This window comes from Equus przewalskii, chromosome 15 (assembly GCF_037783145.1).
Source record: "Equus przewalskii isolate Varuska chromosome 15, EquPr2, whole genome shotgun sequence".
Taxonomy (NCBI): Eukaryota; Metazoa; Chordata; class Mammalia; order Perissodactyla; family Equidae; genus Equus; species Equus przewalskii.
The window spans coordinates 27,201,174-27,221,713 of record NC_091845.1 but is presented as its reverse complement, the minus strand read 5'-3'; the positions used below and the strand labels follow the sequence as shown (position 1 = coordinate 27,221,713).

Below are 20,540 nucleotides of genomic sequence, written 5' to 3'. Positions count from 1 at the left end.
GTTATTGCACCACTCTCTATCCAATGAGAAGAGAGAACACAAAGGAAAAAGTGCACAATGATGGTCATCTTCCTTCTTCAGCAAAATTAAGGGAGGGGAGCTGGAGAGAAAGCAAGACCCTGTGTGTAAATTTTTAACACAATGATTCTTAATAGTGTATGTGCCCAATCCCAATCTTATTAGATCCATCCTCCTAGAGAGGAGGAAGAGGAAAGCACGGAATCTGCCTGTCCCTCTCCACGGTTTATGTACAAAATGAAATGTTGTGCCATCATGAAAAATCCCGTTTTCACAGAATAGCGCATGAGACAGGGAAAGTGCTTAGAATATAATCATCAGGGAGAAAAGGCAAGATTAAACCCTGTTTATAGAGTAATCCACATTTTGGTTAAAAAAAATGAGGAAATATTCATTTGCATAGAAAAAAGACTGGAAGGACATGATCTTCACCAAAAGAGTGGTCATTTGAGTTGTGTGATTCAGTAAACTTTACACTTTTCTTTATTTTCCAGGCAGACCATAATAGACATTATTTGAAAGAGAATGCAAGGAAGCAGGTATAAATTAATTTATTATCATGAGTATATGCACTGGCAGTCATTAAGGCAGATGTGAAGGTAGTTCACAGCTCTTGCAGAGGGCTCCTTATGTAAGTATGCCACTTGAGGTGATCCTCTGCCAGTAATGGTATCAGAGCCACTATTTTTGTGCTCTCACTATTTCCAAGCACATTGCCAAGCACTTGGTGGAGAATACTTATTTAATCCTTATAGCAATCTCATAAAGGGCTATCCACTCTAGTCTAGTTGCTACAAGCTTAGGCTCCACAATCAGCTTGCCTAAGTTCAAATTCAGCCTTTATCTCTTACTATCTGTGTGACCAAGGCAAGTTATTTAACCTCTCTAAGCCTCAGTATCTGTATCCGTAAAATGGGGATAATAATAACACCTACATCATGGAGTTATTGTAAGTAATAAATGAAACAATAGAAACAGAGTCTTTAAAATATTTTGGCATCTGGCAAATGTTCAACGTTCAACAAAAGTATGTTATAATTATCCCCATTACATGAATGAAGATATTAAGTCTTAGAGAAACTGAGTTATTTTCCAAGGTCACATGCCTATAAGTGGGACACATTCAAATCCTTGTCTTCTCAAACGTCAAGCTTTTAATCATTATATCAGGAATTATATTCATTGCTAAGCCACATGAAGCTTAAGACTTTACAGACAATCGACTTGGGCTGGAATTTTTCTTTTTTTCTCAATAAATAATTTAAGTTGCTTTGAGCTTGAATTCGACTTTCAAATTAATTTAAAATAATTTTTAAATAACTCTAAAACTCTGTCAAGCCTTCCTCATTTACCAAAATAAATACGTCTGTCGAGAATAGCTATTTTGACGGCTGCATTTCTTGAAGAAATCACAGGACAGACGAGTGTCCTCTCAAACCTTGAATTTGGAAGACAAAAATAGTCTCATTCCATTTGTTTGAAGGAATGAGTTATATAGAATGGTAAGTTCTTTATCTAAAAAAAAAAAAAGTATTACAAAGCCCTGAGGAGACAATAAAATATAAGAGAATCTGTTACTTAATTTTTTTTTTTTTTTAAAGATTTTATTTTTTCCTTTTTCTCCCCAAAGCCCCCCGGTACATAGTTGTGTATTCTTCATTGTGGGTTCTTCTAGTTGTGGCATGTGGGACGCTGCCTCAGCGTGGTCTGATGAGCCGTGCCATGTCCGCGCCCAGGATTCGAACTAACGAAACACTGGGCCGCCTGCAGCGGAGCGCGCGAACTTAACCACTCTGCCACGGGGCCAGCCCCTGTTACTTAATTTTATTTACTGCTTTTTTTGGAAAGCGAACACAGAGTTGTATATTGATGTGCAAGATAAACCGTTCCTTGGTATATTTCAACTTGTCTGAAAGTCTGTTATTTTGGTTACAGTTCAGAGGACATGTTCCCAGTCAAGAATAAAAGATGTATTCATATTAATCATTTCGCCAGCGTATAAGGTATGTATGGACTAGGATGAGGTAGGGGCTGGCCTTGGGAAGAAAAGTAAGTACTTAGAAAAACGGTCTCAGCAGATTTGCATCCTTTGATGAACTCAGTATAATCTCCCAGTGTAAGCCATATGGAGTCCTGGCTCAGAAACTCCAAGGCCTGGGTTCTAGTTCTAGCTCAGGCATTGATTGGCTCCCCGAGGAGCTCTGAGCTTCTTATTTAATCCTTCTTGGTCTTGATCTCCCACCTGAAAAATGAGGAGTGGATGGATAATAAAGCAGTGGTTCCTCTAACTGGCTGTGCGTCAGAATCTCCTGGGGGAAATCTCAGAACATACAGATTCTTGGACCCAGCTCCAGATCTACTGAGTCAGAATCCCTGGCTATATGGCTTGAGAATATGTATATTAAACAAGTTCATTAGCTCATTCTTATATAGCCCACTTAGTTCTTGCAATGCACGGGTGTTTGGTAATCTGGAGTGATGACTTCTGATTTCCAAGGTCCAGGCCCGTTCTGTTGCAGGACACTGATTCTTTGACTGCTTCTCACCTGGAGAAATGGAAGCTGAGTAAATCCATAATTATCTCTAGGCACTGGTTTCTTCATCTTCATTTTGTCTGTCTGCTTATTTATATTTAACCTATGATATCGCAATATCACAAGACATGTCTATTTGGTCTTCCACCTCAGTCCCTTGTACAGAATTTCTAAAACCTTATAACTTCCTGAGTGGTTGGGTTGATAGTGTCTTGCACAGAGCTCCTAAACACCTTGGAATTTCCTGGGTAATAGGAGCGTCTTTTGTTCTAATGAGGCAACTCTTGGTGAGCCCCTAGATAGCTTCAGGATTGGGGCTGGTCACTAGAAAGACCAAACCTTGACTGGAAGACTAACTGGGTATTCAGCTGCACTTCTCAACCTCTGGGGAGTGGAGAGGGGCTGGAGGTTGAGTTAATAATCCATCAAGCCTGCGTAATGAAACCTTCATAAAAGCCCCTAAACAATGGGATTCAAGGAGCTGCTGGGTTTGTGAACACATCCACGTGCTGGGAGGGTGGCACACCCAAATAACCTGGGATAGAAAGCCCTGTGCTCAGGACTCTTCCAGACCTCACCCTATGTACCTCTTCACCTGGCTGTGCATTTGTATCCTTTATTATAAATCAATAATAATAAAGTGTTTCCCTGAGTTCTGTGAATCATTATAGCAAATCGGAAGACTTACAACCTGTGTTCTTTGCATTGCATCATTGCCTTTCTAAGTAACCACATACAGTTTAAATATCCAACAACAGAGGGAACATTTAAATAAGTTATTGTATATCCACTGCATGATGTATTAGATAGACATTAAAAAGGTCAACTATATTCATGCATATTGTACCAGCTATTGCTGCCTAACAAACCACATAAAACTCAGTTCTTAAAACAACAGGCATTTATTATTTCTCATTGGTCTGTGGATAAACAGGCTTGCTGATGATCAGCCGGGCTTGCTCTTGTGTCTGTAGTCAGCTGTCAAATCAGCCAGATACTGACTGGTCTAGGATGACCTTGCTGAGATGTCTAGTGGTTGGTTGGCTGTTGGCTGGGCACTGGGGGCGACCAGACCATGTGTCTTTTCAGTGTCATTCAACAGACTATCCCAGACTTATTCACATGCTTGCTTAGGAAAGGTTCCAGAAAAGAGAGTGGAAACTTCAAGGTAACTTGAGACCTAGACTCAGAACAGGCACAACTTCACTTCTGCCACATTCTGTTGGCCAAAGCAAGTGATAAGGTGAGCCCAGACTCAAGGCACGTAGAACTAGTCTATTTCTTGCCAAGAAGACCTGCAAAGTCACATGGAATGAGTGTGGATACAGTAACAGGAATAAGAGGGTCATTTTTTTGCATGCAATACCCCATACATAAGAACGAGAACTAGAGGGCATATAAAAAATGCAAAGAACTGATGTGCTGGCAAGTTAGGGCCATGGGTATTTTTTTCTTTTTCCTTTATATCTTTGTTTTTTCTTGTAGGTGGCTGTAACATTGTTCGTACAATAAACAATGATTGAAAGTACAAAAATTGTAAGGGGAGCCATGGTGAGAATAAGATCAACGACTTCATGGCCCCTCTACTGAGAGAATTGTATCAATAATTCGCATATCATAGACCAATATAACCTTCTGTTCCATAGTGCATGCCGGTGAGTCACAATGGAAAGATCCTCAAATTGCCCAAGCTAAGTAGTTCTCTGAGATATAGCCATTGGCCTTGGATCTCTGAAGTTAGCCGTGAGATACCCAATTATTCTTAGCACTTCTGCACACTATGCATATTACCCAGGCTGGCACCATCTCAGGGCTGGCTGTTACACTTTAGCAATCTCTGGAAGCCCTAGGGAATAATTCTTTCTTAATAGCCATGATTCCCAATAGTTGACGTTTCGCCCATTTAAGAACCAAAATTTTAGTTTTTTTTTTTTAAAAAGGATTGTAACTATTTTGATTAGAAGTTATTCTTTAAAAGTATAAGTTGTTCATGTCCTTGTGTTTTAGAATAGAGTTGATAGAAAACATTTTAATGGTTTTTGACAATATTGTTTTTTGCCATAATGCAATGACTTCTGCAGAGCCTGTGGAACAAAGCAGGATTTCTTTGCCCTTACATAAAATATTCTGAGAATGTTATGCTTTCAAGTTCTCATTTATGCCCCGGTTATTATTTCTGTGCTCTCTTTTGTTCCTGTGGGCTCTAAGTGTGCCTGCTCTGACAATCTGTTCCATTTTGCTTGGCTTCTTCTAATGTGCTGTCATCTTAGAATAACCAACTTTATTAGGATTATTTGTAAAGTAAGAGTAATAATGCTCTGAATAAGAGCCCAGGGGTCTCTAATCTGAGTAAGGTGTATAACCTTTAGTGTACAGAAGCTTGATGACATGTGCACTGGCTGATTGTTTCCTGGTTCTTGCCTATATCCAGAGACAGACAGGAGCCAGATTGTTGGGAATACAATGCCTTGGCACATTGCCAGGTGTCAAGGAAGTAAAGATATGAGTGACCTGAATGAATAAATAAAGTGACTACATTCTAGATGGGCTAACTGTGCTCAGGTGATTAAGGGTTCAATAACCTTACATTGTCAGAAGTTAGTTTGTCAAATAAATCATGGATGTTTTCAAAGCATCGACTTATTTTTACATTACATTGTAGGGTGCAGGTTCCACACCTTCATTCATTCACTCCTACAGTAAGAATGCATGCATACACCCCCCCACACACACACAATGATAGAAAGTCTGTTCTCATGGAAATTATATTTTTGTTTAGAAGATAGAAATATAGGCACATAATTGTAAAACATTAAGACAAATATTCTGAGACAAGTTAGCCACTATGGAAGAACAGGAAATGGGGGCAGTGAAAGACCCCCTGGACCTCTGTGTCCCTGCAAAGTGTGGTTGATAATGTCCAACTAACAGCTTCATTGTGAAGCTTATTAAGACCCTGAGTAAGGGTGCATATACTCAGAAAAAGTCTATTGTATAAAGGAGATCAGTGGTAATAAGGACTGGCAGAAAATATGTGCACTTTGCTATCAGAGACTTGAATTCAGATCTTGATTTCATTACATCAATTAGGTTTTTGCTTAGTCCCAATTTTCTTTTCTGGAAAATGGAGATAATTCCTGCCTTGCATTCTTGTTAGGAGAATAAAATAAAAGAGCATAAGTGCCTCACACAGTGCCTGGAAAAGAGTAAGTGCTCCACAAATGTCAGCTTCTTTCTCTTTTTCCTCTTCACAGAGGTGGTGACAAGTGAGCTAGGTTTTGAAGGATGAATAGGAGTTCACAAACCAAATAACAAATCCTCAATAGGAAAAGAGGCTATTCTACGAAGAAAATGTGAATTGCTTCCAAAAATGGAGGATGATTTGTGAAGCTACTGCCCCCTGCCGAGCAGAGCCAAAAATGCTTCTCTGTTTCTTTCTGTCTTCATTAGTATTAGTTCACTGACCTACTAGATTTGTCAACTCACCTGTACCACCTCATTGATAAGACATATTTGGGCCCTCATTACAACCAAATGGTGATGTGGTATTTATGAAGAACAGAGAGGTAAACACTAGAAAGCAATAACGCTGAATGAACTAACAGAATTTTGAAAATGTACAAGGGGGAACAAGATAGCCCTTCCACAGCCATGTGCCCAGAGTCTGAAGATAAGTCATACAAAGAAGCTTGAAATCTCTGTAGTTAGAAGTGGTCTATCCATCTATTCAATAGCCATTTATCGAACACTTATTACTCGCAAAATATGGGATTAAAAGGAGGAGACAAACATGAAGATAGCTAAATATGACCCAGAGAGAAGGAGAAAAGGGGCTATAAATGAGATAGAACTAAAAAGATTGGCAGTGGCAGTTTACTCAGTCAGTGAAACGCAAGTAGGGTCACGGTTATCCAAGAAGAAAAGTGAAGGCATTCTGTTGGAGGGAACAGCATACACAAAGGAGCAGAAGCATTAAAGCAAATGGCTGGAAAGAGAAGCCTGGTCTGTTACATAAATCACAAAGCCCATTAAAAACAAAACAAACACAAAGAAAAACATCCCAGAGAAGGAGTAGAGCCAGAACTAACACAATCTTTCCTTGGAGCCCTCATAAAAAGTCACGGTTTCCTTCTTCCCTTTTTTTTTTTCCTTTCCTGCTTGTGATTTAGGCCTTTCAAAGGTACCTGAAGGCATTGCAGCATCACTGCCAAGGCCATGCTGTATCCCCGAAGCACTCACTGCTCTAGCACTGGCCTCAGCATCCTCCTGCAGGGACTGGATCTCTTAGCCTGAGAGCTTTAGGCTTTCAAATGGGATAGGTTATGGAATGCAGAGGACGTAATGCTGTGGGAGCCCGCAGGGGAAGGAAGTTGGAGGATAAATGCACCAGCACCTCGTGGAAACCTGATCACAAATGCATCCTTTGTTAGTAGCTTCCTGTCTCAATTGCCCACTCCCTTTCCTGGAATTACCTTCCAAACAAACTGCTGGCACTTATATTCTTGTCTCAAGAGGAACCTCGTTGGGGAGAGCAACCAAAGGCAGCACTGCTTAAGCTGCTGGTGGTATACAGGGCAGCAGAGTTGATAAACGGACATGGAAAGAGTTGGGGCTGGTTTAAGGCAAGAAAGTAGAATCAAAGCTGATTCTAGAAATGGTTCAAGGAGCATTTCTTTTGGTCTTTGGACTCTGATGATACAGTGAGTTGTATTTTAAGGAGGATGAAATGAGTTAATTCATATGAAGTGTTTAGACAAGAGCCTGGCACATAAATATCAGCTATGGTCATTGCAGTTGTTATTTTCATATTGGTCTCTCCTCCTGTTTTTGTGAGGGAGAGCATGCTTACTGAAAGAGAAAGACCCAAGACACGAAGGAGAAGTGAGAAGGAGAGGCAGGCATGAGGGCTCATCAGTCATCTTGCATCCACGTGGCACAGGTTCCAGAAGGCAGCCTGCCTCCCTCTGAAGGAGACTCCTCTTCCTATTCAGAGCCTTTGTCGAATATGGAAGTCCCCTTGTGTGACAAGCTATGATGGCCTCGTTGACTATAACTTAATCCAAGCACTGGCCTCATGCACTGTGCAGAAGTTCCCTAATGCCTGTGCCTTGTCAAATTCACAGTGGGAAGAGGGAGTTGGGGACCCTCCTGGCTTATGATTCAGGTGGTCTGGGTTTGGAACTGATAATTCAGGTTTTTTATAAACTGTCCAGGTGATTTGGATGTGTAGCCGGGTTTGAGAACCCTGCTACTAAGTGGCTTTGATCCCCAGGATCCATATCACAGAGCCTTGATTGTCATAACAGAAAGGGTGAACATGTTTTTCTGAACAGTCTAAGGCTCACTCTCCTTACACTACAACTAATGTCAGAACAAATGGTGTTACAGCCCTTTACAGGGAGTTTCTGTCTCCACACTTTCATAGAGAGGAGAGGAGAAGGTTTGCACTTGGAGTTGAGATAAGTGACATTCTAGAAATACCAGAATGTCCTGTTCTTCAGATTCACTCTCTTAATTTGTATCATTTAACAACTTGGGGATGGTTCAAGAAGGAACTAACATTTTCAGGGAGACATTGGTGAAGCATTCTATTTTAAAAATAGATATGCAGCTGAAGAAGAAAACTGGTTTCTGTCTGTGTGAGTGCCCATGGCATTTTGAACTGTTCTAAGCAGGCCTGCAGTAGTAAGTAATCAACTATGGGAGGGAGACACTCAGCACAGAAACTAACAGGAACTATTGCAAATTTCAGTTCTCGAAGTACTTGAACAGGAGCTGTCTCTGGTTGGCTCACAGCTGCCCTGTGAGCTAGCCAAGGGTGCTGCATCTCTCCTTGTAGCCGCTCATCCAAGGGCTTGGGGAAAATGTAAATTGAACTCACAGGGAGCATCCCCCAGATAGGAGGGGTTTTTTTGGTTAGTAAAATTGTGGAAGATTTGATTGGTCAAATGGATTGGCCAAATGGATTTTGTTGACCAACAAATACTTATTTGCTTTAAGCCAAATGGCTAAATCCCCTGTTAGAGGAATCCAGAGACACTTCTGGTGTAAGACATATTCAGGCAAAAGATAGAGGTTTTTCAAAGATTTCATAAACTCTCAAATTACTAAAATAAGGTCCTTCTGACCAACTCCATTCTCTAGCTGCACAGCATCATACATGTACACATCACTAAGATCGAGTTTGGCAGTGGGAGGATGGGAGCAAAGTGGGGAGAATTCTTTTGGATGGAATCGTAACCAAATAGACCAGGACTGGTATTCTTGGAGCTCCATAGTAATACTTAAATGATGTAAATTTTACATTTTGTAAACTACATGGGGGAAACTGACTTTCGTTCTCTTTCATACCTATGCTCTGCTTTATCAAGAGCTCTAATTTGATCTAGGTTTTGGAGGAATGTTTGTTTAACAGAAGAATTTTAACTCAATTTGTCGGGAAGGAAAGGAAAACCAGAAAGCCATTTTGCAAGCGTTTGGTTCTTAAATCTATCTTGCCTTAAGCGCTAGCAGGGAGAGAGAATACACACTTGTGTTGTTGCAATTACCATCAGGCTTCCTGTATTATTTATATAACAGCATTATCATTCCCATTTTACAGGTGAGGAAATTGAAGTTTAGAAAGGCGAAAAGGGTCACACAAGTGTACACAGTTGGCTATGATATCTCCCTTCTTGGGGAAATTATCAGTGAAAAAGTCGCATAGCTCTTGATCTAATTTACTATTCATTTCTCTGTGTACTGGGCGAGATTATTGAATATGGTCTCCATGTTTTTCTTCTCTCACTCTTGTTACAGTATAACAAGATTCATGTAAAAAATGGACCTCAGGGATTCCTTCTGATATAAAGTCTTAATCCTTAATCATAGCAACAACTATTAATCTTGTGGTTCCATACCAGGCTTTAAGAAATATGTGTCAGGAGCAGCCAAACTTGTAAGCCATCTATCTGCTGATAGAGCTCTCTCTATTAATAAAAGGTTAGGAGGAAAACAGAGAGCTGTGTCTTTGGTCTTTCTGATTAGAATTATAAACGCAGGCTTAAGAAAGTTCTTTCATTTTCTCCTCTTCTTTAATTATTTAGCTAATTTAGCTTATTTAGTACCTACTATGTGCAAAGCAATATTGGATGCTATGCAAGAGAGCAGGAAGAGTGATTCTGCTGTCCAGAGGTTTATGGAGGGACCACTCTTAACCCCCTACAGTAGAACGGCAGGTACAATCACAAGAAATTATGCAGTTGAAACACATCATCACTCTTGCTTTCCAGTAAGTATAAGCTCAGTCAGAGAGGTGATGTTCGGTTGCCCACCTTATTTATGCTACACTTGCCACATTAGCAAGGCTCGTATTGTGGACATTTACAGCAGGGACTGTTGAGTCAGACAACCCGGGGTTCAAAGCCTAGCTCCGTCACTTTTCAGCTCTGCAGACTTGGACACGTTACTAAACTGCAGTAAACCTTAGCTTCCTCATTTGTAAAATGAAGATAACAACAGATTCTAGATCACTCAGTTGAATGATCATCAAATGAGATAGTGCATGAACAGAGTTTAGGCTCAGGAATAAATATTAGCATCATTATTTGTATCGGAAAGATCCACTGCAGGAAATGACAATTGCCAAATTCCCCTGTTAGATCAGTGGTTTTCCATGCCTTTTCATTTAAGACGTACAACTTTTTGTTTAAATGCAATCACATACAGAAGCCTGGGATATAGAATGGCAAGCAGTGGTGTGGAGTGGAGTGGAGTGGCTTGAAGCAGAGCTGGGTGTGGAGCCCTTGCACCATCTTCCCACCTCCACTGTGGGCCAAAAAGCATCTCCATGGAATTTCTGGCATTCAGCTTAAAAGCTATGATATTAAAGATTATCCTTATAATTATATTGTGAGCTGAGTTGATTTGGTCATTTGAATATGCCATCTATATTCTAGTACATATGAGAATTTCACCCAAATATTTATTTTAGGGTCATAGTTTACATTTTAAAAATTGTGAGGGTAGGCCGATATATTCACATGTTCACCTTTATAATCAAGAAATACATTATAGTAATTCAGCATTATTCATTCAATCATTCAACAAATACCTATTGAGCATTATGTATACACCAGGCCCTGGTAGGTTCCTGCCTTGTGCAGATATAGGTTCCCCCACTAACCAAAAGCTTGCTTTACGCCACTTCGCTTTTATGAAAGACCTACATTATTAGTACCTGTTTTTGCTAACTGAAAGAAATGTGAGGATTTTTGCTTTCACGAACAAAGTCAAAGAGCGAAAACAGCATTCAGTTTCGCTGTGAGCTGTGGTAGAGGCATCTCATCAGATGGCGAGAGTGGCGCCACCAAGCTCCTTCCCTGGGAATTACAAGCAGTGTCTCAGCATCGAGCCGCTGTGCCTATGAACTGTCTGTGAGCAACTGTGCTTTAGCTCCATTTATTTTGGTAGGTTATTTTTTGGGTCTGGGAAAACTCAATTTTTCCCATATAAATTAATGGTAATCGCTTCTCTGCCTTATGCCATTTTGGCTCATGAAAAGTTTCTTAGGAATGTTCTACTTTTGGATAGCTGGGAAAACCTGTAAATCAGAAAACTCCTGAGTTCCTTTTGAGTAGGGACCATGTTTATCTTTTTCACCGCTATATCCACAGAACTTGGCACATGCCCGGCATATAGCACACGCTCCATAAACAATTGTTGAACTGAAATTGTTAGGTTACCGAACGATGGCCCTCTCACTTTAGGAGATTAACAAAGCTCTCATGGATTTGAGAATCATTCTGAGTTAAGAACGTGAGCCCCCCCTTAGGCGTTGGCTGTGAGATATAAAGCTGATCTCTCTCTCCAGAGTCAGTCTTTCTGGGATATTGAGAGAGTTTCTAAAGGGACTCAGACTCTCTATCGGCTTGAAATACTTAATTAGAGCAGGAATGAAAGCAGACGGTTCACCAGCACATAATAATGCTGGAGTTATTGCCTGAGGTCCAGGAGATCGTGGATGGACATGCAGGAATCCATAAACTGCCCTCTGCCAAGTGTCAGAAAGAAACAACTCCCACAGATCTGCTCTATAGGCTGAGTGGATCGGCCAGTGTCCTATGAATATTCAGAAATGCCAACACTTAAAACCATTTTCAACAAATATTTATTTGCTTTAAGCCGTGTGCCTCAGTGTCGTTTCTATACTCCCTCATATTCAAGTGAGGGAAATCTGTTAAATCTTTCTGAACAGGGCATGGACTTTCCTTTCCTTTAAAGAACCTGACAAACTGTACCCTCCAGAGGACAAATGAAAGAGCTATGCATCATCTCTATAAATTGATAAACTGAACAGAAGCTGGCAAAGAGCATCAGTACCAAGATCCTCTCTCTCTCACCATTACTGTCATATGTTGAGTGTTTGTTATGTACTTAGCAATCTACATGCATCAATTGACATGTCCCCAATTTTGTAGGTGAGGGCATGTGACAAGACTACATAAGTAGTAAGGGACAGAATTAGAACTCGAATCCACCTGTTTGTATAGTCAGATTCCAAGCAGGAAAGAGGTGGCACACTCAAACTGAGTTATTAAAGGGAGTTTTAAAAAATGGGAGATGAATTAAACAAGAGTAGGCAGGGTTTAAGTAAAGCAAACTGGAATGGTACTACGTGTGCAGTACCTAGTAACTGAAGGGCTCTGTTACCACTCAGACCTGAAGGGTCAAGTTGGGGGAGAGAGAGAGACAGAGACAGAGAGAGAGAGAGAAACTAAATGAAGGCAACTTCATGGCACCTATGAGCTTTGATAGAAGGATGTAACCAACTTAGGGACCCATTGGAAGGAACCAAGAGAATAAATACCCAGACCTCAGTCTGCTCCCACCCTCTAATTTCCTGGAAGTGCTTCCCCATCAGCGTCACCTCTCATTGGGATGCCTTGGAAAAGGTTTCTCATTGATGTGTCCATTTAGGTCAGGCTACTGGGACACAGAGTGAGCAGGAAAGGGGATCTAGAGGGTCAAACAGAAGCTGTCCAGCACAACGCCTGCCTAAAGGGGAGTGCACTTAACCATACATATTCTGCCCATAAACGCTTCTGTCTATCCCTCATTCAGCAAATTGTCTTTGCGTGGCTGCTCTGTGCCAGGTACTTTGCTCTGGGCTAAGAATACGGAGATGAATAAGAAGAATGTCTGCCCTTGAATAGCTTAGACTCGTGGTCTTCAGAGAATATGTCTTGAACCTTTTAGACTTGCTATTTTAACTACCATTTTGTCTGCGTTTTCCTTTTCCTCCTACATTTCCACCCAAATATCCTAACAGCCCTCAAATCTTATTCTGCTATATTTCTTAGCTTCTCTCGTTTCACACACTTCTCTATGTTCAGCTTCTTTTAGCCAGCCTCGAACTCTACTGAGGAAAGTTAATGACCCAATAAGTGTTCAAATGATATTGCTATTATTTTATCTCATTAGGTATTTGAAAAGAAAAAGAGACAGAGTTGGAGACAAATGCCCTTTCTCCTACAAGGGAAATAAAAGACAAGAAATCTAGAAAGTTCTGTTCTGACTCTATATACCTGCCCACATCAGAATAAATTGTATTTTACCACTGCTAGGAGCTGTGCTGAGTGAGAGGAAGGAAGCCACCATTAAAGATTTCAAGATTCTTCCATAAGTGTATTGAATGTAAGTACTCTCGTTGCTGTAGCTTGAAAGAGTTGAAATTGTTTTTGGAGCAAAATGGAAGAAGCTTAGCTAACCCCCTTGGTCATTAGTATGGCCAGAGTAGTCTTCTTGTCTTTGATTAACTCTCTTCCCCCACAGCAATAGAGGGATCTTCATGGCGCTGGAATTTTCCTTAGTGTTTGCTAAATGCTTAGAAAGCTAGGCCTCCCACGGGCCAACCCCAAAGCAGACAGGCCTAAAAGGACCCCTTGTGAGAAGCCAGATGTTTAGGAATAGAAGCTGTAAGGGAAAGGAACTGTTGCATTATCAGGAGGTGTGTCCACCAAGGGGGAGACAAGCTTTTCAGTTCAGAGAAAAAAAACTTTTCGTTTGAAGTTGTCTGAAGGCCGTGCTCAGTTGAAAGATCAGAGCTAAAGATCTGACCATATTGGAAATTAGCATTGCTAATGAGGTTTTCAGAGACTCACAGATTATTTTAATCTACTTAACCTTCTCTATAAATACCCAACTTAGAAAACACTCTACTTCTATTTTTAATAGTCTAATAAAGGATGAATGTTATTTTTAAGGCAGTAGCAACAATGCTAATATCATTTTTCAGACATGAGCTATCAAATAATGGCATATTGCTTTATTTGTGTCAGTTTCAATGGCATGATAGAGAGTGGTAGCCAACTGTCTGAACTGTCTCATAAACTGGAAGGAAAGGACAGTTTAAGTGGCTAGCTGACAAGACTAGTTGCTCTCTAACAAATGTACAGTCAAATATCCAAATACCAGCTGTTCTCTCTGGGCCTAGGTGAACTGAACCCTGGGAACCCAAGTGTCTATAAAACATGTGATCAGTATGGTTTATGAGAGGAACCCTCCACTGTCTTTAACATGGCTTCCACTTAGATCAATATGATGCTGAAATCTGCAACCTTTCAAGAATGTTCCCTAAATGAGGAAGTAAAAACAGTCTGTATCTATTAACATGAGTGAATCAGTCACCCTTGTTCACCTGCTCTGCATTTCAAGGCTAAGCTCCTTAGGTAAACTCAGGTTTCTTTGCCTCTGTCTCAAACCTAACTTGTTCTCATGTTGATTGATTCATTCATTCATGAGTTGCTATTAAGCATCTACTGTGTGCCGAGTATTCTCTCAAACACTAAGAATATGGTATTATGCAAAGAAAACCCAAGCTTCCTACTTTCACAGAACTTGGTGAAGGAAGATAATCAATAATTAAATTTACAAATAAGTTAACCAGAACGTATCAGGTAATAAGAAGTGCAAAGAAAACCCCCCACATCACCCACACAACAACAACAAAAAATGCAGGATAATGTGACAGGGAGTGACTGGGGAGAGAGAGGGTTTTTTAGGTTAGGTGGTCATGGAAGAAGAACCGTGTACAGAGCAGACAGCAGGACTAATAATTGAATGACAAAGGAAGAGGTCTGAGGAAAGAATGTTCCAGGCAGAAGGAACAGCAAGTGCAAAGGCGTAGAAGGCCAGTGTGGCAACTGAGTAGGTAGGGAGAGGGTTGGAATTAAGATAAAAGCAAACAGGTAGATGGGAACCAGGTCACAGAAGGCTTTGAAGGCACACTAAAGAGTCTGAGTTTTACTTTAAGCCTACTGGACAACTATATTTTTCTTGAATGAGTGATATGACCTAATTTATATCTTAAATAGCTCACTCAGGATAACATACGGAGAATGATTTATAGGGACAAGAATAAACACAGGGAGGCCTGTTGGGAGTCTATAGAAGTCCAGGTGAGAGACGATGGTGGTAGGGTCATAGCGGGGGAGACGGGGAAAATGTTAACGCTCTATCTGGAACAAACTATGAGGCAGAAAAACCTAACCCAACCAGCAGATTAGAATCCAACTATTAGTCTTAGAACCTCATCTAGTCCAAGGTGACCCAAAAAGCCCTTTAGAGATTGTTCCATGGAAACCCTTCAATTTAAATATGAGAAAACCTGAAACACGGACAAACCAAGGGGCACAGGGTCACTGAGCAGACTGCTAGCAATCCCGAAGACTGAGCCTCACCCCGCCTGTCTTCCAGTGTGTTGAAATGTGCCCAAGTCCATATGGAATGCAGTGGAGCCCCGGCATGGGCCTCGTCAGCTTGGGTTCCCAATCTCTATGGTGTGAAGCCACACAGTGGGAAGAGCTGAGGAGTTACTGCAGGGTCCCTGTATCCATTTATGAATTCCTCATACCCTGTAGGCTGAATAAATAAAAGTGTAAGGACCATGATGTGACATCTAGAGCAGACTTGTTAACAGTTTGGAGCCTGGCATCCAGCTCAGTTCAAATCTTGGCTGTACCGATGATTAACTGTGTATCTTTGGTTAAGTCACTTAACTCTTTTGGTCTTGGTTTCCTCTTTGGTAAACTGGAATAAAAATAGTAACTCTTTGTAGTTTGGTGAAGCCCATAAAAGGTAATAATACTCTAACGCAAAAAACATTTAGAATAGTACCTGGCACAGAGCAAGTATTCAAGAAATGTTCACTACTATTATGTGGAAGACAAAACTTCTTTTCTTTTACTTGAAAAGAGGTTCTTAATATTCAAAACTGATGAGAATGACTCACTCTCCACCCTGAAGAGACTAAGTGTGGTTCTCCCCTATGGGCGGGTGGCTGGGACAGCCACCTGTTTAACTCACACTGCTCCTCATCAGCCACCTGGCAGGAACTGTGGCCCTCAGCACAGGGACATTATTCCTTCAGTCAATCCTTCATTCCTTTACTCCGCAAATGCTTACTGAGTGCTAACTTAAATGCCTGGTGGTTCTCCGCCTCTCTTTTCTGCTTCAGCTCTGTTCACTTGCTTAATTTACTCCCCTGAGTAACTCCTCTGGTTGAAATGGGGTGATCTTTCAGTTGGCAGGTGAGGGGTGGCAGTGGGGAGAGTTGTGGGGAGTAAGATTCCTACCAGAATTTCAAAGGGGCCCTGGGGTATATACAGCTTGAAGCTTTCCTAAGTACCCTGAAGGCTTACGTGTAAGGAACAAGCAGATCACAGGAGGAGGAAAAGGCAGCTGGAGGGCCCTGAGCCCGAGTTGCATGTGTGTAGTGTGGGTTCGAAAGCACTGCCTCAGCCATCTTTTATTTGTTTCCCACCCCTCCCCCAGAACAGCTCTATGAGATGTTAGTATGCCCATTTTGCAGAGAAGAAACTAAGGCTCAGAGACCTTCAAGGACTTCCCAAGTCACACGGCTACTAAGTGGAGGGTCAGGACTAGACTCCAGGTTCCCTGACTCCTCATGGTATTTTGTTTGTTTGTTTGTTAAGTCTCACAACTTCTCATATGCCCCACCCCCCTACCACTGAGCTGTTACTACATGTATGGAAAAGAAAGAAAGGGAGTGAGGGAGATGATGGTGATGGTCGTGATGTGGTATGCTGGTGGTGTGTCTCTGTGTGTGTGGGAGAGAGAAACAAAGAGAGGGACCCAAGGAAAGATTCAGGACAGATTCTCAATTAACAACCACCAATAAAAAACATAGCCATTCAAAGTGAGTTTCAGGTGAGCCATCACCAACTGCACAAAAATTAAAGCAGAGACACCTGGGCCGACTTAACAATATTTCTCTACCGAGTCGGGTCCTGAAGTGGGGAATGTGAGAGGAAGAGGCATACAGGTTTCTTCCACCTTTGCTGTGGTCCAGGTGGCTGAGAGAGACTGCCCTCAGGAAGCTGGAACACGTACCCTGTGGGAGGCTCTCCATGAATTCGTTGCCAATCACCCATAAACATGTTGTCTTGGCTCTTGAACTTGTCAAGCTCCACTCCTTCCTGCGGAGGCCCATTTGTAGAAAAAGCAGACCCAGATCGCATTAAACTTCTGAAACCTTTTCAATTTTAAGATTTTGCACAAGTCTTTAAGTATCACTCCTATGACAAATGAGCAACCAAGTCACAATTTGTCCCTTCCACAATCTCCAGACCCCAGAGAGCCTATCTTCTTGTCCCATGGTCTTAATGATTATTTATGGGTGGTGTACGAATTTCCTATGGGGGAATCATGCATAACATCCAGGCATTTCCATAAAAATGAGGGCAATTTTTTTATAACAAACATATCAACATTTATCTAATCTATGCAAATCTATTTATAAGGATTTTATAAAACCACCACTTCCCTCTGGTACCCCCAACATACAAGATTCCGGCTCCTTTTTATTTCCCAGTTTGTTGGTGAGCGCTGTGTTTGAGAGAGGAGGGGGCTCCCGGAGTCAAAGGGGAGATGGTGCTCTCTTCATGATGCAGCCTGCTTGCGGAAAACAGTCCCACACTCGCAATTGTGAGCAAAGAGCCAAGTGTGGGAGCTCACCATGATGGTAACCACCTCCCCACAAAGCAGGCAGCCTTTCACCAGAGGGAAGTATCAGGTTGCTGTACTTCGGCTGTGGGTTGTCACTGTCTGATAATATGACCGTTTTGCCATCTCTCTGCAAATAAGGCAGAAGCTGCTACCTGATTGGTATAACATCTCACTTTCCCTCCTCATTGATTTCTTGTTCTCCTCCTTTGCTTCATAAAAAGAGGGACAAGTGGCTGGTGCTGTGGACAGAGAAGCTTTATTTTTAGTATGAGACAACCTCTATTTTCTTTCAGGAGAGGGAAGTTGGATTATCAATTCTTTTGTAAATGTGTATGGTGATATTTGCTCCGGTAAGTTTTTCTCTCTCTTGATTTACAACTGGCTGTGGGGAATGCGCGCGTGTGTGCGTGTGTGTGTGTGTGTGTGTGTGTGTGTGTGTCTGTTTGCATAGGTACCTTTAGGCTGTACAGTCACTTTTCTTTCCAGATACTGTCTTTGAAATCTTTAGTGCTAACATCTTTTTTTCTTTTTGACTTTGCTTTCTCGTGGTTATATGTTTAAGCCGGAGAGGCTGTGCTGTGTGCTAGTGTGATGGTTACCTTAGCTGTTGAAGGATGTGCTGGATTTCTTTTAATATAGTAAGGAAACTATTTAGCAAACTTATATTTGGCTTTATAAAAATGTAACGTCATTCTACCCCACCCCCCTTTGGAGCGTTTAACGTCCTAAGTATATTCATTGTGCTACCACCTGCTTACTATTTTAATTAAAGTTTCTTCGTCAGTGTCAGAGCAAGAATTTCTTAAACTCCATAAATAGCTACCAAATATTGTATGCTGTGCCGAAAGGGGTGTGCTAATTTCCTAAGGTCTTACACCAAGCTGGAATGAATGAGATGAGTTTCACATAAGATCGGGGACATGCATCTTTAATAGAACTGAATTTATGAAAACTATTCAGATTATTAAAGTAAATCTCCAGCATTCCATGAAAAAATGTAATCACAAGTGGCTGTTGCTTCTCTTCTGCCTTTCTTTGCGCTGTGTATTTGTGCCACCATCTGTCAAATGCCCAGCCCTGGCTCTCGCGTTTCTATATCCGAAGCTGATCAAGAGAAAAGTTGCTGTTATTAAATTCAAACTAGTACGAAATGACTATCTGGTCATCGCTGCTAGTCATGATTTTTAGATGCATTACCTGGTTAACTGCCTTTTAAATTTTTTTCCCCAGACATTATTAGAGGGTCTGCATTCTTTGTTGTTAATTCAGAAGTCTGGGAGAAAGTCTATTAATATAATTATCCTAGACAGAGATGATAAGATGATTAAGAAATTGCTCGAATGGAAACAAACCGATGCTTTAATCTTCTCTTTTGTTACCCAAATCAACACATCTACATAGTCTTTTTCATGACGAAATGAATTAGAGAATATATTTATAGTGAAAGTTAAAGGCACCATTGAATGAGAGAAGGAGGTCTGACCAGATATTTTTCAGAAATTTTTGAAAGTGAAGTTGGGAATATCATGCATGCCTAGACCTCTTATGCCTCGACTCTTTTTCAGAATAGCAATTATTCAGATCCCGAAGTAGTCTAGGAGCAGTTCATGGAAATAGTAATGAGAGTCTAGGAATCCACTGAACCTCACAGCTGCCTCCTTTTGGCCATTCGCCCCTCACACACCCTTTGCACGCTGGAATGAAACTACTCCGACAAACAGAATTTTAAATTTTGATTCATCTAGTTCAGCCTCAAAAACAGTTCCACCCCCTAAATCCTACAAACCCAGATGAATTTATCTTGCCTGTTACTGGTCACAATAAGCGTGTTCCTAATGACTGCCTTGGATGCTGTAAACCCTCACTAGAACCAAGTGCTCCTTGGCAAATAGTTTGTTGAAAAAACAAACAAAATTGTACCCTTGGGCTGTTGGTGTTTATTGTTAAGTGGACTCCGCAGCAGTGAACACCCCTGTCCCTCCCCCCAACACCCACTCCCCCAACACCCCTTCATATTTTTGTCATCCTTCTCCTTTCATGGCTGTTGTACCAGGTTATGTACAAAGTGATTAGCTGTAAATGGAGCTTATCATCATCTGAAGCTGTTCAGTAATATAAACTAATGAAGATGCCCGGGGGGCGGCGTCCTGCGGCTGAAAGCATCCATCTTTTCCTCCAGGTGGCCAGTTTACAAAAGTGCAAAGGCTCCCAGCATGCTTGGACCCTCTGACACAGGAGGGACGCGGGGGCATATGTGTCTTAAAGAGATCAGGACCCTTAGTTTGACTTAGGGTTAGTGTGCGCAGTCTTTAAGAGCATCACTTCAGAAAAGTCCAGAATGACATAGCCAAAGAAACTGTTGTAATCTATTCCGAAGAATAAAAATTTGTGCCATGTTGGGGAGAATAATAAAGGGAATTTGTATTTCACAATGAGATTATTTGTTCTTTTTAGCAAAATGAAGAATGCAATAGTTGTTTCCACTTAATAACTACCTACTGTGTGCCTGGCCCTGTGCTAAGCATTTTACGTGGTTTATTCCTTTTAATCTTCCCAAGCATTACATGAGAGAGATAACACTGCCTCCCCATTTTACAGATAGGAAAATAGAGACCTAGGGCAAGTATGTAACTTGCTTGAGGCAACACAGTGATGATAATGAAACTCAGAACCCGGCAGGGATATTCCATAGTAATGCTTTTCATCTCTCCCCTCTGTCGGGGTTTCACTTCATCAATACAGTCTACAGCCAACTCCTCAACTGGAATGATACACAGGGGCTTGCAAAAGCACACCGTGTTTTTGTTAGTGTTTCTCCCCCTTCTGATGCTACATACAACCTCCTTCTTCTCAGACTGTGCTTTTGTGACTTCAAGCTAATTATGTGTTTGAAACTGGAGGACGTGTGTTTTATTTTCACCCAACTTGTCCTGCTACAAATGTGGATGTGACGAAAGGGAGCCACCCTAGGGAGAGAGAGAT

At 41.3% G+C, this 20,540-nt stretch overlaps 1 protein-coding gene across 2 annotated transcripts in view; it reads left to right on the top strand.

Moving 5' to 3' along the window:
* The window catches only part of SYNPR (synaptoporin), a 295,957-nt gene that overhangs the window by 136,429 nt on the left and 138,988 nt on the right, over positions 1-20,540 (top strand). The window contains exon 1 of one of the 2 annotated variants that reach the window (XM_008532432.2): positions 17,371-17,908. The exons of the other annotated variant lie outside the window; for it this stretch is intronic. Coding sequence (XP_008530654.1) covers positions 17,885-17,908 — 24 coding nt within the window. The 5' untranslated portion in view covers positions 17,371-17,884. Of the gene's footprint in view, positions 1-17,370; positions 17,909-20,540 lie in introns of those variants that run through there. 2 annotated transcript variants of the gene reach the window in all.